We start from the raw sequence: 23696 nt of genomic DNA on the forward strand, positions 1-23696 counted from the left end.
GCCTTGGGACAGTTGTGACAAAGATTTGCTTCATGGGTGGTATCTGCTATCGCAAGAACATGGAAAATGCAGAACTGTCTCACACACATTTCTGCCATTACTGCCCAATGTGATTAAGATCTTATTATTGCAGTTAAGACAAAAAAGCTGGCCCAGCTGGTGTGGCTCAGTGGTTGAGCATCAACCTGGAGATCACGGTTCGATTCCCAGTCAGGGCCCATGCCCATGTTGTGGGTTCGATCCCCTGTAGGGGGCGTGCAGGAAGCAGCTGATCAATGAGTCTCTCTCATCATTGATGTTTCTCTCTCTCTCTCTCCCTTTCTCTCTATAATCAATAAAAATGTATACATATAAAAAAGCTACATAGCTCTTGTTCCATATGCTCCTATTTCTAATACAAAAGTCTATTTAAAAATCAGTTCTAGGAAAAGTAGGGAAATTAGGGCATTGCAATCAGAATATAAAAGGATATATTAGGCCAAATTTAAAACTGAGTTGAAATGGAAATGGGAGGAGTCTGAATTAGCGAGGGAAAGTTTTTTTAAAGATAAAGTGAAGATGCGGCTCAGTCAGTTGGAGCGCTGTCCCATACACCAAAGACTGCTGGTTTGATTCCTGGTCAGGGCACATACCTAGGTTGCAGGTTCAATCCTCACTGGGGGTGCGTACAGGAGGCAACCAATCGATGTTTCTCTCTCCCTCCCCCTCTCTCTAAAAATCAGTAAAAACATATCCTCTGGTGAGGATTAAAAAAAAAAAAAGACTAGGAAATCCGCTGTTTTAGGTACAGTACTACTTGGAGGCAGGACAATAGACCAAATGATGTTGATTCTTCAGGTTTTTACTGCCAAGAATGCTGTTTGCCTACTTATACATATGTGACCCTGGCATTGAAGCCTAACAGCCCAATAACACATCCATTAGAGTTTTCAGTAAACCAAATGTCTTACTTGCAGAATTTGAACAAAATCTTTTCAAACACAAGCACTGGCCCAGTGCTTCCCAGGATGGTGAGAGCCTGTCCTGCAAACAAGGAATAGGCAATCCCAGTCATGGAGGCTCCGAACAAGGATTCAATTGCACTCTGAGAGGGAAAAAAAATCATCACTGAGTCCACAGCCTGTTGCAATGAGTAATGTGGGCTTATGTACATTCCTGACTTAGTTCTCATGTGCGCCCCAACGAATCATCTGCTTGTATTTCATCTTAGCAAGAGTGATATGTACACACTGTCTAATACTCCTGTAAATGGCATCACTTTGATAACTCAGAAGCCCAAATCCATCTACATATGGTTCCTTAACTAAGTCCTGTTCTGCAGTGACTCACTTCAGTATTTAACAGATTCAGAAAGCGCAGTGATACCATTCACACAACGATCTGTCATACAGTCACCTAAATCTTATTTTTAAATGACATTAATATATTATTTTCCATCCTTGGGGCAACAGGCAATTCAACTGGGCGATCAGCTACAGAAATTGATATTCAAACAGAAGTGAGTCTGCTCTAAAGCAAGAACTGTGTTGCTGCTTGGTATGAAATCAGAATACATAGTAATTCAACAGAAAGACTCTGGTGTCCTTAGTCCTAGCCCACGCAATTTCTCCCCCAGTGGACGTGCCAGCCACCACAATATGTTGTATCTTCTTTGGGACCATGACTAGTGGTTAAAAGTTCTTACTATGCGCCCCTCAGTGGCTTCTCCGAGCAATCCCCCAAAGGTGATGACAGGTGACATGCAGGCACAGTACAGGAACAGAAAGGAGGCCAAACACTGCAAGCTGAGTGCGTCCTGGTAGTCGCTCCAGTACCAAGGGGCCTTCCGCTTGATGTCCAGCACCAAGCCTCCGAAGAGCCTGTGGGAACACAGCAGACAGGCCTCTAGTACAGTCCCTCTCTCAGAGAAGCATGTGAACAGCACACATTTAAAAGCACTTCAAATGTGCTCTGCCCGGAGGTAGTACTTTGGCTTCAATTTGACCCCAAGTACAAGACTCAGTTGCACTCTGAGAGGGAAAAAATACCATCACTGAGTCCACAGCCCATTGCAATGAGTAATGTGGGATTATGTCCTCATGTGCGAACCAAAGAATCATTTGCATGTATTTCATCTTAGCAAGACTACCGTCTGGAGTCAGTACAGACTCTGTTTGCAACCAAGATCATGAATGTGAATGGTTACCCTACGCATAAAAAGAATTAATTTAGTGTATATTACCCATTCAATAGTAAGTTCCAAAAAATAACGTGAAATTATTAGTTTCAAACTTCAAATTTGAGCTGTTATGAGGAAATGTGCAAAACTAATTCAAAGAATTAAATTGTTAGTTTTATTACATATTTTCTAGATAAAAAGCCTCTTTCACATTCATTTTTCTACTCTGAACAGCTACCCACCTTATGCTTGAGAAATTAGCATAATAATTCATTCATGCAGTTGATAAGTAGCAGCAATTTTTGGTGCCAGGCACTGGGCCAGGTACTGGAGATGCAGCAGTGAGCAAAACAAACACAGGACCAAAGACCTAGTGCAGGAGACAGGCAGTGCTGTGAGGGCGCCATGGCAACACGGGACACGGAGGGGCATTTTATCGAGGGCCCAGTGAATGGACCAGGAGTTAGCCTGATGAGGCAGAGGGGCTAGCATGGATGAAACCTAGAAGTGAGGGCACCTGGCAGGCTCCAGATGCTGAAAGAGATATGGCTGGATAAGACAGTGTGACGGGCAAATAGCCGAGGCTGGAGAAGCTAGAAAAGCTGAGCCACAAAAAGCCTTGGAAACTGTTTTAAGGAATTAGACCTTTATCCTAATGGTATGTCAAGTCACTGAAGGTTTGTAAACTGGGAAGCAACATAGTTAAACCTGCATCCTGGAAGGATCACTCTGGTGGGGGTATAAGGAATGGAACATGGGGCAAGACTGGAGGCAGAAGTGGATGGATTCAGGGGCTAATCAGGAGTTAGAATCAACAGGACTTGGTGGCAAGACTTCAGTTCCCCTCTCCACCTCCCAAAGATGAGACAGATCAAGTGCAATATATCCCACACCGAGGTGAGTAGTGTTCCCGCACTGAGTCACTTCTAAGAGTGGAGTAGCTGTACCACGGTGAAAGTTGGTAGGTGACTAAGGAAAGAGCCATTCAGCATTCTACAGGACAACTGGCCCAGTTGCTTCTACAAATCAATGGCATAGAAAAAAAGGAGGGAGGGCTGTGATAGAATGGAAACGTAATAATCAAATGCAACCCTTAATTGAATCCTATGTCACACAAATTAATTCTAAAAAGATGTTGCTAAGACAATCACAAAAAGCTGCATATGGACTGAGCAATATGCAAATTTAAAGAATTATTGTTAATTTTGTTAGATGTATAATGGCATGATAGTTGTTTGTAAACTGTCCTTATCAAACAAAGATACATATTGAAGTAGTTACAAGTAAAATGACATGCTACTGGTTATTTGGTTTTAAATAATCTAGAAAACATAAAAATAAAACAATTAAGTGGGAGGAAATAGGTGAAACAAGACTGGCAAAATGTTGTTAACTCTTGATGGGCAGATGGGTGTTCATTATATTATCCTCTCTTCTATATTTGAAATTTTCTATAATAAAAAACTTTAAAAAACAATCTACTCTCTCATAAAAGGAAATTTGGCCCACCCTTCCTTTCTTCCTTCCTTCCCTCTCTCCCTCCTTCCCTTCCTTCTATCCTCTTTTTAGGAGTCTGGAGGTGTGCCACAAGGTCTGGGACCTGTATGCCAGGGGAAAAGGCACAACAAGCGCTCTCTCTCTCTCTCTCTCTCTCTCTCTCTCTCTCTCTCTCTCTCTCTCTCATCTCGTTAGGTACAATAAGTACCTAACTGGTAGACACTGGAAGACACTATTCTATCAGACCCACTTGCTCTCTTCCTCTGGTTTGGGTGAACATAGCTGGAATTCACCCATTCTCAATTTACAGCAGTAACATCCCAGTGTGGATCTGGGCTTAGGAGAGAGAAGCAGAACCAGCCTTGTGACCTGCTTTGGATTTAGCCTGTCTGGCAAACTCAGCTTAAGAAGGAGCTACAGGGTCCAACCTAGAACACAAGAGGTCCATCTCAGGATTTGGGACCAAGACTACAGTTTGTAATAAAGTGCTTTTTCTTGCTTTCTCCTCTGGGTAAATACCCCTTCAAGGAAATTACAGGCAGCTGCAATTAATCTGGGGCAAGATTCTATTGTTTCTGGGTCCTTAGCCAATATAGAGTCTTAGTACCATGTGAGTATCACCTCTCAATCACCAATGACCTTCCTCTGAAGGGTATTTTTCTGAGAGAAGAATCTCCTTCTGCAATAATGAGCCTCACCCCACTGAGGCAACCTGAGATGCTGCCATGATTGGTCAGCTTCTGGGCACAGGAGGCACCTTCAGGAAGGAGTGAGTGTCTATGAGTAACAGACAAAAGCTTTATCTGCAATGGATTTATGAGAGCCATAGAAAGGGAGGACATCTGTCTCCTAGCTGTAATTAAAAGGGGAGAGAAAAGATCTGAGGCTCTTATTGATAGTATAATTATAAATTACTGAAATGATTTCTGAATACTATTTTTTTCAATATATTTTATTGATTTTTTACAGAGAGGAAGGGAGAAGGATAGAGAGTCAGAAACATCGATGAGAGAGAAACATCGATCAGCTGCCTCCTGCACACCCCCAACTGGGGATGTGCCTGCAACCAAGGTACATGCCCTTGACCGGAATTGAACCTGGGACCTTTCAGTCCGCAGGCTGACGCTCTATCCACTGAGCCAAACTGGTTAGGGCTGAACACTATTTATGGAGTCAGCACATACCTCACTGAAGCATAAAATCAGACCATAATTGCACATCTACCACAGGTATTAATAGATATGGATGCGTTTTCCACATTTTAGACTTCCTTTCCCTTTCAACACTACCCTTAATGTTCAAATTGGGGGTGGGGCAGGAGCCACACAGGAATATGAATGTAAGCTTGATGCAAGAAAGGACTTAGCTGTATAGAGGGTCACTAGGCTCTGGGGCACTGACCTAGGGAGCCCTTCTCTGGAGGGCTTTAGGGATAGGCCAGCCAGCCATTTGTCAGGTATGCTTTGGAAGAAACCTGTCTGAAGTTGGGGGGTGGGGGGGAAGGATCACTGAGACAGCAGCTCCTAATTCTTTTTTTTCATTAACCCTTCCCAAGAGTGGCACCCACAATTAAGTACATAAATCTACTTTCCAGAATATCTCTCTGCTGTGAAGGGTCTGGCCCAGGCACTCTAATCAGACTTTCCTTTGTTACATACAGGAATGCACTGGCATCACTGCCTACACCAGCCTCAGGGAGGTCTAAGACACTGTCTGAGCCCTGGCTTTGTGATCAGGTAACACAAACCTCAGAGTACTGTTCTCAACTTTGTCTCCTTTCTCTCCGTCTTAGAGTCTACGCTCCACATCTTCAAACACCTCTATATCCAAAGCGGATAATATCCTCTAAGTCTCCAAGTTCTGTCCCAGGTTGTGCACCATCTCAAAGAAACACCACTAATGGTGTGCAGAATGATAAAACCCAGGCTAATGCATTGTTAGTCTATACAGTCCTAGAGGATCCAGAAAGTTCTAGGGTGTCCTTCTGCAAGGTTCACATTCACCCACTACATAAATGAGACTGAGGAAGGGGCTAGGGTTGGCATGGAAGTATGGTCCCTGATATAAGCATTAGGTCGGTCGCCTGGCCTAAAGGGCTACAATGGGAGCGAAGTGTCTTGAGGTCTTTTACAAAGGGCTCTGAAGAAAACTTCAGGAGCTTAGGAAGAGAAAGCATCTCCCACACCAAGCATGGACACAGGGCAGAGACTGTTCCATAATACCCACTTGCTTCCTCCCTCCCTCCCTTTCTTCCTTTCATTCAAAAGCTCTCTCTCTCTCTCTCTCTCTCTCTCTCTCTCTCTCTCTCTCTCTCTCTCTCTCTCTCTCCCTCTCTCTCTCCCTCTCTCTCTCACCTGGCTAGGTACAATGAGTGTATAGGTGGACACAGGGCAGACACTGGATAAAACTATCAGAGAGCTCAGATAACCCTTCCAATTTCAGCTTTGTCAATTCCAGAAGTTCCTGACATGGCATTATAGAAGAACTTCCTCAAACCCCATTTGAACTTGTGAGTGAAGTCATTTGGCGTTAATAGTTAAACATGTGATGTCCTAGCTATATAGGATTTTTGGCGGAATGTTAGGCACCATTTCTGAGATTCTATAACTATTGAAATCCAATCTAATGGGTCTCCTAAACCCCCTATGAAAGTGATTATAAGTGACTCCCACCCAAAAGGCCTGGGACCCTAGTTTCTTCTCCTCCCTCTGACACCAAAAGAAACCTGAAGTCTTATCTCTGCATGATTATCTGTTTGGAGGAAACCTTGCTGTCCTCATTTCTTTTACTTTCAACTTTAAATTCTGGAGTGTAGACACCCTTTATAGTCCAAAGATAAGTCATAACTCTGAAATATGATCAAGTCCATGCCCTGAGACCCTTCCCCTTAAAAAACACCACCTCCTCTAAGACAGTCTCAATCCTGGAACCTATTCTAAGGGCAGATGCTTTCCTTGAATTGCCTCTCAACACCAGGCCTCCCCACCCAGCACAGACCCCACACCACTTAAAAGAAAATATGAAACTTACTCTTAAAGGCTGCTCCCTCTTTTCAGTGGCCCCTTCCATCAAAGGGCTCCTCCTTTCCTCAGTGATTCCTCCCCAGGGCCTACTTATCTTCCACCATCCTCAACACATTCCTCCAACCAAGACACATACTCCCCTACCAGGACACTGCTAGTTAAGTGTCATTATCTCCTGCTCCTCAGCATTTTCCCTCGATGACTTTCCAAGAATGGAAAAATAAATCACTCCCCACAGTTAAAAAGCAAAACAAACAAACAAACAAAAGCACAACACCATGACTTTCCACTGGGAAGGGTACTGAAGATAGAAAAATAAGGAAAGCAATTTTAAGCAAGGAGGAAAAAACTAAAGTGAAAGCAGGGGAGTAGAAAATGTTAAAGCTTCTTTCCATGAGCTTAGTCTTGTACTGAGAATCTCCACCCAGCAGATCATTCTTAGACAACCACAACTTACAGAGCCAGGACCAGTCTCAACCTTCTCCCATGATCTGGGGGCATCACCAGATATCATTCCAACCCAAATATCATTCTCTTTTACCATCTTCCTCCCTGGCAAATAAAACCTCCTAGTCTGCCCTAGCCAGTTTGGCTCAGTGGATGGAGCATCGGCCTGTGGACTGAAGGGTCCCAGGTTCAATTCCGGTCGGGGGCACATGCCTGGTTTGTGGGCTGGGTCCCTGGTGGGGGGCATGCAGGAGGCAGCCGATCAATGATTCTCATCATTGATGTTTCTCTCTCTCACACTTCCTCTCCATTCCTCTCTGAAAGCAATAAAAATATATATATTAAAAAAAAAATACCTCCTAGTCTGGGCACCTGCTTCTCTCGCCTACCACAGAGAACCTCCTTTTTAGACATCATTCTTTAAAATCTTGGCCTAGAAGAGTAGACTACCTATTCTGAGACACACATCTAAAAGAGTACCTATTTTTCTATCCTAAGGGAGTTTCTTAAAATAATCACTCAATACTTATCCATACCTAGTCCATTCATGTTTCTAAACAGGCAGCATGCTAAAAGTATTCATTCATTCATTCTATATTGAGTGCCTGCTCTGTGCAGGGCACTGTGCTGGGTGCTAGGAATATAATGGGGTCCCTGCCCTTATGGAGCAAACGTTCTAGCAGGAAAAACAACGAATCAAGCAATAATAAGGAAGTATAATAAGAGCTGTAACAGGGGGTTGGTGGCAGGATGGCAGGATGGCAAGCAGGCAGGGGACAGAGCTCAAAGCTGTGACACCACATAGCAGGAACACCTAACCTCATTTATAGAGAATCTTGGAAGGCTTTTCAAAAGAAGTAACACCTAAGCTCAGACAAAGGATAAATAGCAGTTAGCCAGGAGATAAGGGAAGATTCCCTCAAATCAGAGGGGACAATGTATGGGAAGAACTGGAGGTGAAACAGAACATGGTAGGTGGTCTGAGAAACTTGAATGATACAATACTTGATATATTCGTAATACTTACAGTCAATGGTTCCACTTGAAAAGTCATTCCCAAACAATTAAGATACCACAGAGAAGAAGGCTGAAAGCAAAGAGGATGACTCATTCCTTTACACATCTGCCCAGCAAGCAGTGTCAGCTGTGAATTATCCCAGAACTTACCGCCCAGTGCGCTGAAGTTCTGGCCCGCTGTGGCCCCCATGTGGTTCTGGTTCTATGTGGCAAACGTTTCCATTTGGAACTCCAGGCATTTTTCTTTTCTCCTTTTAACAGATGACCACAAAATTAGCAAAGTCAGCCATCTATCCTGTTCTTTCTACTAACAGGGGCGAGTAGTAAAATAATCCAAAAGCAGCCAAAAATACCCAAGTGTTTGTAGTTTTCAAATGCATTAATTGACTTGGGGTAGTTTATTGACTTTCTGGGGGCGGGGGGAACCACAAAAAATGTAATTTATCTTCCTCTCCACTAGTGCCTGACTTCTAACTCTGCCTTGCTCAGAGACAGAAAAAACAGAGGCTTTGGCATCAGTTTCAAATCTGCCTCTGTATAATCTTACTTTACCTTAAAACCTTGAAGATAATTTTATTCCTTATTTGTAAAACTAAGGATAACAATACCCATTGGGGGCTGTTGCTGAGAAGATTGAATTAACATATGTAAAGCATCTGGCTTACTGTCCAGTGCATAGTAGGAGTACCCTTCCCGTCTTTAACCTATGGGGAACTCTATTTGTTCTTTATATACAACTTGCTCTTTTAATTTAAAAAAGCTTCATTCATGTTACACTCCCAAAAAATGTCCTTCCCTCTCCTCTCTGCCATTCCACATCAATTCTTCAAAAGTTGGCTTAAAATTCATCCTGGGTAATTCCGACTGACCCTATCACACCTGAGCCAATCTCTATTATTGCATATTCATTTTTTCACTACTGTTCTGACATCCTAGGTGCCCCAAAACAGGGCCATGTGTTGACTTATTTAGCATATACCCTACGTGGTCTTTGCTTTGTCCATGGTTGGGCACTCAGTAAGTGACACGAAGCCACCATCAGCTAATGTGCATACATTACCTGGGAAGGGACGTTTTTGGGTGGCTCAATTCTAATGGAAGGGTCCCACTCCCCTGGAGGGAGCACCGTCACCTGGTCTAGGAACTCATCAATCCCCGCCAGGAGATCATCTCGATCTTTGGCCTTATATGCCACATCATGAAAAATCTACAGAGAAGAAAAAACCCTCAGGAAAGTTGAAAATGACTTTACTTAAAACAATCACCAATGGATATGGTGAAGAATGAATACAACCTCTTGATTTTTGTTTCTGTCATGGGGATCTGAAATGTAGAAAACTTTTAGCACTTAGAGAAGTATAAGGTTAAAAGGATTTTTAAAAATGAACCTAAAGATGAGATAAATCAAAAAGAACTCAATATATGTCTATTTGTATAAGAAGAGATAAGACATTTGTATAATTCTTTTAATTGTATAAGACATTCTATAGTCCTACAGTTGTATAATTCTGCTATCTCCTCAAAGAATGGAATAAAGGGGAAGATGCATGGGAAAATTTTCCTGATCATATGGTTGGAAAAAGTGGATGGAATTACTAATGAAGGTTCTGTGTGAAATAAGCCTCCCCATCAAAGAGCGCTAATAAAGCACAGCCTCCACCTCCTCTGCCTGCTAAGGCACATGCCTTGAAACTCCTGCTTTGCAATTTACAAGAGAGTGAAGTCCTCACTGGGGTATGCAGTGGGGATCAGCCAAAACGTCTGGCTGCCTTGGTACATTCACATTACAGTGCTGAGCATAAACCCCTAATTATACAAACTGGTCTCATTTATGTGGAACTGGACTGAGGTTTCTGTATGTAAAGAGGTTGATGCATTTAATTAACAATCATCTCTAGAAAGTTAAGTCAGCCTTAATATCTTTCTCTCTTAGTAGTTTACTTGGCAATAATAATTTCCCAAGAAAAAGATTTTTCTGAATCCTTGATTATTCAAAAAGGAAGAGATGACACAGGAAGAAAAATCCCCCAAAGCGCTCAGTCCTCCCACAATAAGAATTCAGAGAAGTGACCTGAACTGCTTCCAGCCAACATTGCAATTGTAATTATTTTATCCTTAATAATTAGCACAGTGTCTGGCACGTAGTAAATACTCAATAAATATTTATGAGTTGAATGAAGAAAAAACAGAAGTGGTGCATACCTCGTCTGTCATGATGGTGGCCATGGATCTGCCAATCTCATGGTACTGCTGACCCTTCCCTACTGGACCCAATAGGATAAATAAAAATCTGCCAACACACACAAAGGACGAAAGTATGTAAGTAAAATTAAAGAAGTGGCATCTTACTCCTCTCTAAACAGCAGAACATTTCTCTTGCCTATCAAGCAGAAATCATCGCGGTACCTTCAATAAAAGGAGGCAGACTAATGATGGAGCAGTATGAACTGCCTTGATCTAATAGCTCCACTATGGACATTGGAAGCTATTTGTATGACTCCATTAATAATGTGGCTGTAATTCTTAGGATTTTCATGGACTCGATTCCTTGTTATAGAAAAGACACTTTTTCAAAACATGGCATTGTAATGCAAATTCAAGGTCATCTGAATCTGATGGCTCTAATAAGAAAATAATGGGGAGAGGAAAGGAATAAGGAAGTTGAAATTATCAAGCCTTGGAGAGGAGTCTAAATTATATTCTGGACATGTGAATACTCTGTGAGTCATCTGAATCACCACCTCAGCTGCATGAATAGCCTTTTGAACAAATGTGGACATATCTGCAAGCCAAACAAATCCTACCAGACTATGGAAAGAGACATCAATGCCTTAGCTCACAGACATTTCCCTGGGATACGGCTCTGTAGAACTGGGAGGGCAACACAGCCTTTGCTATGTCCTTTGAATGCTCTTCAGTTCTCCATTTCCAAGGCTGCAGGTACTGTGCAGTCATAGCCTTAAAAGTTTTAGAATTCTGCATGGAGGTTAACCAAATATACCCCATTGAGATCAGTGCTGGATTTTAAGCAGCATTCCCAAAATTAATTAATTATCCTAAGTTTTAGCATTCACTTGCTTCTTCCCCCAGAGCTCACACAAATCTGTACTTTGGATATAATGCACTGAGTCGTGCTGTTTTTGTCTTTACCTTGTTGGGATGGGCACTTCTGTCAAGCCTGAGAGAAGAACAGCTGGAGAAAGCCTCACAAAGGCAACGATGGGGCGGTCCAGAGTATCCACCTCACCAACCAGGACGTTCGAGGCCTCTGCCCCAGTGGGGATTTTTTTCATGAAATGAAGGTCCACCTGAAAGTCCAAGAGAGCCTCTGAGGACCTGGGAGCCATTACCTCAAACGTCAATACCCTCCCCATGCCGTACATTCACATCATTTGATGATTTAACAAATGCTTTCTCACCCTGTTTCATTGGATCCTTACAAGAACTCTGTAAGGTGGATAAGAGTTATTTTTTTTAAATGAAGCAACTGAGATGCAGAGAGGGGAAGTTGACTAGCTCAGGACAAGAGCTTTTCAGAGAGAATTTAAATCAGGTGGTGTGATTTGAGTCCATTATACCATGCTTCCTCAAAGAAAATTGTTTTTGAAGCTCTAGGTCAAATTTTCCTCATTTTAAAATACTTGAGTGCTTTGTCAGAGGTTCAAGTTTTTATAAGGCTCCCTGCCTCATGAGCAGAGACATGACCTGACACTATCTGTGTTTTAGAAAGACAATGTCAAGGGTAGACTAGAGCAAGAAGAGGCTGGAGGCAGGATGGCTTGCACCAGAAACTGAAGTGAGGCCATGGATACCAAAGTCACAGTCCCAACCATGAAGGAGTTTTGGGAGATAGTAGCAAATGCATTGTTTTGACAAAACTTTTGCAGGCAAGAAGGAGCTGCTAGAGAGCAGGTGCCAAAATAAATCTGAAAAAATGAGGTCTGAGTCAGGGAGGGTGTCAGTGGCAAGTCTCAGTTTCAGCATGTTGAACCTGGTGAACCTGGTGGAACAAACTGATGAGTCAGCCCCATCGAGGCTGGAGTAGAAGGAAGAAGACTAGAGCAGATGGGCCTCCTTTTCTACAGAGGGAGCTCTGGTCTTGGAAAAAGGGTGTTGAAATACCAAAGCTTACTCTGGGTTCCTAGAGATACTCTTAGACCTATAAGCCAACTACCCATGTCTCCACTCACCTTACTTAAATCCACAGGACTGTGTTCACAATTCACTCCATTCTTTACTTCAAGGTTTGTAGTTGGAACAGACTGAGGAGACACAGTTTGACCTATTTGGAGAAAATCAAACAGAATTCTCTGAGTCCCTGCCCTTTCCCCCTCTGACACACCTCATCCATGATCGTTTAGCTATAACTATCTCCTGCAAAGCCCACATAGACAAGAGGTTAAGATGATTAAGAAGCTAGGACCACACATGCCTATCTCCCTACCTACTAATCAGTGGTAAAGGGAGGGCACTTACTACTCCTGCACCTTCTTCCTGAACACCTTTGTAATCCTCTTTTCTTCCTCTATTAAGGTAGTAATCCTTAGGCAGGAATGTATATCAGACTCCCATGAAGAACTTTTCAAATATATTGGTTCCCAGGCATATCCCCTGCACATTGTGACTCAATAAATGTGGGGGCAAGATCAATGTAGGTTACCCTGCCAGGCCACAGAAAACAAAACCAATCAGCAGCTGAAATTCATTGAGTGCACCTGGCTAAGGGCCTTACATGAATTAAGTTACTGAAGCCTCACAATAAACTTATGGAGTTGAACCTATTATTATCCTTATTTTACAGAGGGGAACATTAGACTTAAAGAGGTTTAGAGGTTTCCCAAAGTCACACACTTTTCAAGTGGTGAAGCCAAAATCTCAAGCCTAGAAGTCCAACTCAAGAGTCTACACTAGCCCGGCCGGTGTGGCTCAGTGTTGAGCATTGACCTATGAACCAGCGAGTCACAGTTTGTTTCACGGTCAGGGCATATGCTGGGGTTGCAGGCTCGATCCCCTGCCCTGCTCGGAGCACTTGTGGGAGGCAACCAATCGATGTGTCTCTCTCACATCAATGTTTCTCTCTCTTTGTCTCTCCCCGTCCCTCCCTCCCTTCCACACTCTCTAAAAATCAATGGAAAAAATATCCTCAGGTGAGGATTAACCATAAAAAATCTCCAATGTACCTTCTCTGGCCCCAAATTACCCCCAAAGTGGGTATCTCCCAAAAGCCATATTAGTTCTGAGGCCACTCTGCGCTACAAACCTCTCCCCCTGGGTCCACTGAGGTCTGAGGCAGGCATCCCTAGTGCACAAGAGCACCAGTCCCAGCCACCCATCCGTTGATCACAAAAAGTACTGTGTCTAAGTGAGCATGGAAGCATATTAGATAAATATAGCCTAACCCTCTAGTCACTTAGTATCTACAGTTAATGCTGAAATGTCTGATTAATAAATAAAAGAAAACAGTCACTCCTAATAATCTTACCATTTTTATCCATCGAATGTGGATCAGACTGCTTCTTGCCAACCTCAGCAAAGGAGCGAACAATGGGAATGAGGTTACTTCTCTTCTTTTCATTCTGATGATGATGCTTTTTGAGAAGGGCTTCCCGTACTTTAACCCTCATGCTGTCACTCAGGTCACTGAACAGTTCCTGCTGGTCCAGGACCAGATCTGGAAAACAGATGCTAACATGAACACCCTGATGGCCAATGGACCCAAAGAGGCCAACATCAAGTGGGTTAAGGGGAGTGGGGGGGCCAATGAGCATTGGGACGCAATTCAACCAGTGTCACTGAGATACAATTTCCTGAAATAGTATCTTTGATGACAGCAGCTGTGGTAAGTTATACTTTACTCATATAACAAATCATTATTATTAGAAATAGAAACTATTGAACACTTTGTATGTGCCAGGAATTATACTAGATTATCTAATCTTATCCTCATAAAAACTCCAAAAAAAATGGCTTATGTAACAATTTCTACAGATCAGGAAACTGATGTCCAAACATGACAAAATTCCTCAGGGTCTCACATCTAGTAAGTTGCAGAGCTGGGATTCAAGCATAAGACAGTCTGAGTCGAAAGCCTACAATATTACCCATTTTGTTCTGTCATCTACCATCTACCAAAGGTCCTCTATATTCCCTTCCTCCAAGGTTGTTTTTTAATCCTCACCCAAGTAGTGAGGATATTTTTCCATTGATTTTTTAGAGAGAGTGGAAAGGAAGCAGGGGGGAGAGAGAGACATACATCGATTGGCTGCCTCCCGCTCACACCCCGCTTGGGGCTAGGGATTGAACCTGCAACCAAGGTATGTGCCCTTGACCAGGAATCGAACCCACCACCCTGCAGTCTGTGGGCTGATGCTCTAACCCTGGGATGGGGAACCTTTTTTCTGCCAAGAGCCATTTGGATATTTATAAAATTATTAACTTAAAAATTAGCCTGCTATATTTGGTCAAACATTTAATTAATTCATCCCTATTGCCTTAGCAGGGCCAACCCAAATGACTTCTTGGTCCTTATAGGGCCCACTGGCTGGACAGTCCACACTCTGCTTTAACCACTGAGCAACTGCCCAGGGAGAACATTTTAACATTGCTGTGATTCATCACTAACATGAATACATCAGGTACCTAATGTGGAGAACCATAATAGTTTTACTTCAATCCTATATACCTACTCCCAAGCCTCCCCCAAACTTCAACCTATTCTCAACTCCAACCTCATCCATAACTATCCAAATGCTAGTAGTAATAAATAAAGAAAATCTATTTTAAATATTCAAGCCAAAGATCCATGTTTTTCTATCTTTAACCTTTGTATTGATTGTTTCCTTGCTCCGATATTATAAACATGCTTCAGGATCCTTCATCTTGGAAAAAAAAACAAAAACGAAGGATAAGAATATGCTCCCCCCCACGTCCCCCCCACAGCTGGTTTGGCTCAGTGTATAGGGCGTGGGATTGAAAGGTCCCGGGTTCAATTCCAGGCAAGGGCACATGCCTGGGTTGCAGGCTCGATCCCCAGTGGGGGGCGTGCAGAAGGCAGCCAATCAATGATTCTTTCTTATCATTGATGTTTCTATCTCTCTCTCTCTCTCTCCCTTCCTCTCTGAAATCAATAAAAATATATTTTAAAAAAAAAGAATATCCTCCCCAAGTCCTCCTTTATCTATTTCATCTATTTCTATCTCTCTCTCCCTCCTCCTCCATCCTTCTTCTTCTTCTTCCCCTCCCTCTCTCCTATCACTTAAAGTTCTCAAAACAAAAATTCTTCAGCCCACTGTAATTTGACTACCACAAAGAAACTGCTTTTGATAAAATAATCAATAACCTTCCAGTTGCTCAATCTGATAGATGTTCTAGTCCTTACCTAACCTGACCTCTCCATAGCATTTGACACTGGTGAATTAAAACTCTTTCCTTTTGGCTTTTGTAGTGGGTTGAATGGTGACCCCCTAAAAGATATGTCTATGTATAACCTGTGAATGTGATTTTATTTTAAGGGTCTTTGCAGATGTAACTAAGCCTCTCCAGATGAGATCATCCTGAATGATATTGACAAATATCTTTATGAGAGAGACACAGATCCTTATGAGAGAGACACTAGAAGCTGTAAGCTAGAAGCATCAAGAATAACTTTCCCCTAGAGTCTTTGGAGAGGACACAGGGTCCTATCAGTGCTGACCTCTCCCTCGGGTCCCATGTGATCCCAGAGAGACAGAATTACTTGGATACTTTAAATGGAGAAAAGTTTGGAGAAATCCTTATTTAACCTCTCCAGCCAAATCAAGCCAAGCTGAAGGGGAAAATCCTCACATGCACCCATATGCCAAACTCCATTCCCATAACGTAACACTCAACCACTCCATAAAACTTCATCAGACATCTCCCTTTCATATCTTGCTGAAGAAGTAGAGGTACTTTGACACAATTTCTTACATGTCTTCCTAGCTGCCATATTTTAAAAATATTTAACTCCCTTTTCTCTGCACAACTCCTAGTTGCCCCTTTCTATAATTATTGTCAAAATACATCTCCCATTGTGGCACTTATATTAATTGTTCTATAGGTATTTTCCCCACTAAAAGATGAGCTTCTTTAAGGTAGAAGCTGTATTTTATCTTTATTCCCTGTGGCTAGGATATAATCAGGCATAAATAAATAAAAATAAAATAAATGTTTGCTGAATGAACAAAAAAATGGAAGACTAAGTACCATGTCATTTGAATTCCATAAGCCTGTGAAATAGGTGATGTCTTAGTTTGAAACCCATCCCACAGCTGAGAATGTTGAGGTCAGGAACGCTAAGTGACTTGCCTAAGCAAACACAGCCACTTGATTCTTTCCTCTATACCAGCGGTCGCCAACCTCTCGGACCTCAGAGACCATCAGTGGTCCACAGGCCACCAGTTGGCAACCGCTGCTCTATACCAGACTTCTTAATTTACACAAACATTCCTCTGCTTTCCTTCACCTAACCTTACCTGAAATTTCTTCTATGCTATTTGCACGCATATCCAGAAGGACCGTTCCATTAATAAGGCAGCTCCTTAGCTCAAAGAGACTGTGCAATGAAAGGGTTGCCACATAGGGCTTGCTCCAGCGTTCCCCACCATCTTCAACATCTTCTTCAAACTTCAGCCACCTGAAAGCATTACAAAGAACTAGATGCCAAAGATAGAAAATGAGGACTTTTTAAGAGTGAATCTTTAATGTAAATCACAAAAAAAGATCTAAATAATCACACTGAACATTGTAATCTACTCTCTGTGTTCAAGGTACATTGGTAAGTGAAAACAGCAGACTGTATAACAGTGCAAGGTTGAGTAGAGTTTAATTCCATTTTTATTTAAAGAAAATTTTAAAAACATGAACACATCCATGTATAAGACACCAAATATTATATTCCTCATTATCCCTGGGGTTTTGCACATAATTTCCATTTTCTTTTTATTTATCTTTATTTTCTAATCTATATATATAAAAGCCTAAGCAACCATCACAATTGAACGGACAACCGAACAGGCTGCATGGGGTGACCAGGCCAGCAGGTGGGTTAGTGAGGCACGACCAAACAACTGATCGGGCCTAAACTGGCAGTCGGACATCCCCCAAGGGGTCCCAGATTGGAGAGGGTGCAGGTTGGGCTGAGGAACAATGCCCCCAGTGCACGACTTTTGTGCACCAGGCCTCTAGTTTTTTATAATGAGCATACATTACTTATGTAATTAAAAATAGACCCAATCTCTATCATTTGGATATACTGACAAATCACATTAATAAAATGATTTTTTTCTTTCTTAAAGAGCCTATCCATGTGACCTTTAGCAGTTTACAAAGACTAAATGACAAGATTAATTGCCTTTTCACCTGGTATCAGATGGCTTGGCTTGTTTAATCCTTTCTACCTGTAGAAAATATCCATGGAGACAGCAGGCATCAAGGAAGAGCTATTCTGATGTGAGCTGGAGCCATGCTTTGCTAGTTATGCACACTGCCTCTTACCCTGAGGCTCAGGCCTACTGGTCAGTTACTAGAGGAGCCCAGACATGGCCCTGATTAATCTAAGGCAGGGGTCCTCAAACTTTTTAAACAGGGGGCCAGTTCACTGTCCCTCAGACCGTTGGAGGGCCGGACTATATTTAAAAAAAAAAACTATGAACAAATTCTTATGCACACAGTGGCGGCAAAAACACGCGGCGGGCCAGATAAATGTTTTCGGCGGGCTGCATGTGGCCCGCGGGCCATAGTTGGAAGACCCCTGATCTAAGGGCTTCTTGGGTTTGAGCCTTAGGCAAGCACGGCCACGCTACAACTACTTCAAAAAGCCTACTGTCAGACACTATAATCTCAAGGGTCTATGAAGTTGAACTGTCCCGTAAGAAGTTAAAATCTCAAAAATTATGTGAATTCCACTGAATTAAAACCGAAATGACTCTCTGGTTCACCTGTAGAAAAATCTGGACCTGTGCTCTGTCTTCTTGGCTAGGTCCAAACCAAGGTGGCCCCGTCAGGCATCCTCTAAACCAGACCTATAATATCAAGATAGCCCATGAAGTACTCTGGGCCCCCCCAAAATAAGAAGGGACCTCAATTCTAGGCTCAAAGTCATTTGGCATAGGTGTGACCAGAGACACCACAAAGAGATCAACATCAAGACTCTCCAAAGAACACTCTCAAACATCAGTTCCCAAGTCAGTCATCACTTGTCCCATGAAGAAATAAGAGACAAGGCAGGCCTGTCACTTGCTGAAAGGTACCACTGCCTACCCAAGCAAATCTTGACCCAGTTTATTTTAGAAAGTTACCTGGCTGTCTCTTTCCACTCAGCATCTTCTCCCTCTTTCATACAGATCTCATCCAGCTCTGTGAACAGCTCATGAGGCACGTGCTCCTCATCCTCCTCAGTGCCAAGAATGAACTGAACACGCTGAGATGGTGTGTCTGGAAAATCAACCACAGAGAAAGGTCTGCTCCCAGCCTCAACTAGAGCAGAGATAGAATTCTGCCATATTTATCACATCTGGGGGCCTTAAAACTTCAGCAATGTATTTAAGATAATCCTGAGCACAGATTAAAAAAAAATATTTATTCCCAGAAATTTTTTTTTTTTTAAATCTCTTCTGTGAAAGCATTTTCACGGGAGGAAAAAAATATTAACTAAGACCACTTGAAAAAAAAAAACCCACAACAAACTGGAAATCTGATGAATCTGATCCAAAGGAATGGCTAGTTCTCTAGCAAATTATTTCACCTATTATGATATTGATTTGGGGTCTGAATTGTATAGTTTTCAGGAAGATACTTTTTATTCTTAGAAGCGTTTTTTCTTCTTGGAAGCAAGCTCTAAAAACTCTATAGAAGGGGTAGAGAATCAAAACCATCTGCTTAATGTCCCTCAGCCTCACCAATCCTCCCGGCCATGGACACCCACCTTCTCTCCCAAGGGAGATACCGTGTGCCAGGGCCTCTGGGCCTTCCTCCCCTTGGCCGGCTCCTTTACCCCGGCCTCGTCTCCGGTGCTTCTGGCCATGAGTTCGATGATGCCGATGGCTCTGCCGGCCCAGTGGCATCCGAACCCCCACGTACAGAGTCCTATGACCTAAAAAGAAGCAGAAGGTCTGTAGAGAAAACCCCTTTAGAAAAAGAGTCTAGCATATTTAAGGGGGGGGGGGTAGATTATAATTCTTTGGGCTGGTCACAATCCTGTAATGATAAACTTCAAAAACTTCCAGAGCTAAGAATACAGAGATCTTAGAATTCAAAGGTCACTTGCATGTGGCTGCAAACCTCCAGGACTGTTGTTAAGATCAAAAGAAACAATGTGCATGAACATTAAAGGCCAATACAAATGCTAGTTGTTGTTACAACAACAATCCGATCAATTATTTTAAAAAAGGCACTACAATCACTCTATGACAACTGCAACAAGTCTTAGCAGGGAGGCAGCTTAGAAAAGTGCTCAGTTCAACCTGCCTGGGTCCAAAACTTCACCTCATCATTCACAAGCCTGTGACCTTGCACAGGTTATCTCATCTCTCTGTGACTGCCTTTAAAAGGAGTACTGAAAGTTTATTATTTAAACTCAGAGGGGTTTTGTGAACAGTAAATAGCATATATGTAAAATGCTTAACATGATACCTGGAATAAATTTTAGCAGCTAATACATTCTAGGATCAGTTTCCTTTTTTCCCCTGCACTGTAGAATAGCATGAGAGACTAGTTACAAACCAGAGGGAGGCTAAGACTATAGGAGAGATATGAAATAATTATACAAAAAGAGGAGAACATGAAAAAATGATTCGAAAGCATTCCTCGCTAGTTCTTCCTTTCCTTCCTCCCTCATTCCTTCTACAAACCCCATTTTGTTCTGTTAATGACTTCCAGGCCTCTGTCCCCGCCACCTGGCTGCACTGGCCTTCCTGCCGAGCCTGGAGTCCAGAATCAGAAGCCGCCAGGACGCTCCCACCCCGACACCCAGAGCCTTAGACTTCCCTCATTTCTGCCCAGTTACTGCGGCTCAGCACTCTAGACCTCAGACGGACTCCCAACATCTTCCCTCACAAAGGCTGTTCCAGTCTTCGGTCACTGTCTTCAAATCCACAGCCTTCTCCACATTTCCTCCCTCTGAGCAGGTGGCCTCCCTTCATGTTTTAATGGGAAAATTCAGGCCTCTCTTGTAAGATCCTCCGCCTCAGCCTGGCTCACTTTCCTCCCCCAGCTTCCCCGCTTTGCCAGGCTAAGGAGCATAGCCTCCCACCCCTCTGGAGTTCTGCTCCATCAGCGATCCTCCGACTCTCCTTTCCATCCATCCCCTCCATGAGTTTCTCCTGCTCAAGTTTCTTTTATCTTAAAAAGAAACTTCCCCAATGCAGTGCCACTCTCCCCCATTTCTGCCTTGTCCTCAGCCCTTCTCCATCAAACCACTTTTAAGAACCATCTACCAACCTAGCTCCCTTTCCTCTTCATCCCCTTGTTCCACAGCCACTGCACGTGACCACTCTCCACTGACACTGCCCTCTCAGGGACACCAAGACCACCTCATCTCTATCACCAACTCTATCATCTTACGTCTCTCAGTTCAGTGAAGACTTTCTTGAGAGCCCACCATGTTCCATGCAGTCTCCCAATCCCGTGACCACTTCCTCCCCTTGGTGCTCTGGGCTCCCTCAGCTCCTGTCCCACTGCCCTCTCCGACTCGCTTACACGTCTCTGGCTGTGCTTCTTCGTTGCTTCCACAATCCCACAACCAAAAGAAGGCTCCCCGGTTTTCCCTCCTTGACCCTTTTTTCTCTTCTTTTAGTAATTTTTACTCCCTTCGTTTCAAAATTCACTTCTACAAATGACCCCCAAATAGTTATCTAAATGATTCAAAGCAAACCACCGTGCTTCATCCCAAATGAGGCTCACACTCATTTCTTCATGCTTCTGTCCACGGCATCGCCATTCTCTCAACGTTCCAGGCTTGGAACATCAGAATTACCTTAGATTTCCACCTCTACCTCTTTTTTTTTTTTTTTTAATTAAATCTTTATTGTTCAGATTATTACATTTGTTCCTCTTTTTTCCCCCCATAACTCCCCTCCTCCCAGTTCCCGCCCCACCATCCGCAATCACTCCCCACCCACTGTCCTCATCCATAGGTGCACGATTTTTGTCCAGTCTCTTCCCGCATCTCCGACACCCCTTTCCCCCCCAAGAATAGTCAGTCCATTCCCTTTCTATGTCCCTCATTCTATTATAATCACCAGTTCATTCTGTTCATCGGATTATTTATTCACTTGATTCTTAGATTCACTTGTTGATAGATGCATATTTGTTGTTCATAATTTGTATCTTTACCTTTTTCTTCCTCTTCCTCTTCTTAAAGGATACCTTTCAGCATTTCATATAATCCTGATTTGGTGGTGATGAACTCCTTTAGCTTTTCCTTATCTGTGAAGCTCTTTATCTGACCTTCAATTCTGAATGATAGCTTTGCTGGATAAAGTAATCTTGGTTGTAGGTTCTTGGTATTCATCACTTTGAATATTTCTTGCCACTCCCTTCTGGCCTGCAAAGTTTCTGTTGAGAAATCAGCTGACAGTCGTATGGGTATTCCCTTGTAGGTAACTGAGTTTCTTTCTCTTGCTGTTTTTAAGATTCTCTCTTTATCTTTTGCTCTTGGCATTTTAATTATGATGTGTCTTGGTGTGGTCCTCTTTGGATTCCTTTTGTTTGGGGTTCTCCGCGCTTCTTGGACCTGTAAGTCCATTTCTTTCACCAGGTGAGGGAAGTTTTCTGTCATTATTTCTTCAAATAGGTTTTTAATATCTTGCTCTCTCTCATCTTCTGGCACCCCTATAATTCTGATGTTGGTACGCCTGAAGCTGTCCCAGAGGCTCCTTACACTATCCTCGCATTTTTGGATTCTTTTTTCATTTTGCTTTTCCGGTTGGGTGTTTTTTGCTTCCTCGCATTTCAAATCATTGACTTGATTCTTGCGCTCCTCTGGTCTGCTGTCGGGAGTCTGTATAATATTCTTTATTTCAGTCAGTGTATGCTTAATTTCTAGTTGATTCCCCAATATAACATCGAGGGTCTCATTAGTTTTCTTGTAGATCTCATTAAGTTTATCGGCGGCTTCTAAACAGTTCTTGAGAGACCTTAAAAGTGTGATTCTGAACTCTAGATCTTCCATTGACAATTTTGTCCTGTTTCTTTGTTTCCGCATTTTGTTATGCTTCCTTGGTGCACCCCCTAGTGGTCTTTGTTCGTGGTTTTATAGTTAAATCTTGATTGTTGTAGCTAATTCCAGGGAGGGTTTGACCTCCAGGCCAAGTGGCTATGAGAATCAGCTGTGTCAGCAGTGAGAGAACTTCTGTCCTCTAGGGAGGTGCTAATCTGGCGTTTGCCTGAGGCTATCCGGCAAATGCCTCTGTGCAGGGCTTGGGCGGGGCGGGTCGCACAGTATCAATAGGGTGGGCCGGAGAGAGCAGTGATGGCGGCTCTCAGTCCTGTCCCCAGGGGCTCTGCCTCTCTGAGTCCCAGCACCCGCTGCAAAGCTCGGAGAGAAAGCTGCACTCGCTCTGACCGAAGCCAGGCAGTCCCGCTTCTCCCGTTTGAGTCTGGGTCCCTAAAGACTCGCCCGGATCTGGAGCTCAGAGTCTGCGACTCCCTCCCGATTGAAAACGCCAACCGCGCCCTCCGCCGCCAGCCCGCTCCGCGCGCGCACTCCGCACCTCAGAATTTGACTTCAGCACTGCGCCTCCTCTGAGTGTCCGTATGCGTTTCTCTTTCCTCCTAGTTGTAGGACTTCCATTCAGCCAGCGTTCCAGTGGTTTTGGGTGATGTCCGTTCTGTCTTTTAGTTTCACTTTTGAAGTAGTTGTTCAAAGCAGCAAACTCCGGAGTTAACCTATGCCGCCATCTTGGTTCTCCCACCTCTACCTCTTGCCCCTCAGGGTTACATCATATAGATTAGGGCTGTCAAGCCTTGCTCTCCTCTCACTTGGACAACAGCAGGGCCTTCTTCCTTTCTCCCACATCAATTAAATCCCACAAACCAATCCTCCTGAAGTGCTGCTCTGGAACTGCTCACTCCTTCATGCTCCGGCATGCTCGGGGTCCCAGCCTCCTTTCTAGTCTTTTCCTCCTCTGGAACAAATTATACATTCAACAGGAAAATAAAGGGAAAGACCTCTAAGAGAAGTGAGTGATCATCAGCTCAAGAGAGATAAAAGTTAAAATCCTATACATGCTCACATCAAATAAATGTTCAGGGGGAGGGTATCTAGAGATGCTCACAGTCTGCATCTTGGCAACTGAATGGCTTGGTTTTGACTCTGTCTCCTCTTCATGACGTGGCTGCTACACCCACCATCATCTCACACTCTTCTACCTAAACCAACCGCTATTCCATAAATGTGCCAATGCTTTCTGGACACTGATGTGGCTAGCTCCTTCAAGATTCATTGCAATGACCTTCCCTCTTGGTGTTATTTCTGATCTCCCTGATCAGATATGACTCCTCCTTCCTCTAAATCCCCAGAGTCCCTGGCTAGCATT

At 43.2% G+C, this 23696-nt stretch overlaps 1 protein-coding gene across 1 annotated transcript in view; it reads right to left on the bottom strand.

The window, feature by feature from the left end:
• Positions 1-23696, bottom strand: part of SLC4A8 (solute carrier family 4 member 8) — a 78793-nt gene that overhangs the window by 33506 nt on the left and 21591 nt on the right. The window contains exons 3-13 of the mRNA XM_081082614.1: positions 19085-19252; positions 18459-18594; positions 16635-16795; positions 13625-13813; positions 12333-12424; positions 11293-11450; positions 10345-10432; positions 9203-9349; positions 8293-8393; positions 1685-1859; positions 951-1084 (exon numbers count right to left, since the gene is read on the bottom strand). Coding sequence (XP_080938740.1) covers positions 951-1084; positions 1685-1859; positions 8293-8393; positions 9203-9349; positions 10345-10432; positions 11293-11450; positions 12333-12424; positions 13625-13813; positions 16635-16795; positions 18459-18594; positions 19085-19252 — 1549 coding nt within the window. The remainder of the gene's footprint in view (positions 1-950; positions 1085-1684; positions 1860-8292; positions 8394-9202; positions 9350-10344; positions 10433-11292; positions 11451-12332; positions 12425-13624; positions 13814-16634; positions 16796-18458; positions 18595-19084; positions 19253-23696) is intronic.

This window comes from Myotis nattereri, assembly GCF_964212035.1.
Source record: "Myotis nattereri genome assembly, chromosome: 2".
NCBI classification, from domain to species: Eukaryota; Metazoa; Chordata; class Mammalia; order Chiroptera; family Vespertilionidae; genus Myotis; species Myotis nattereri.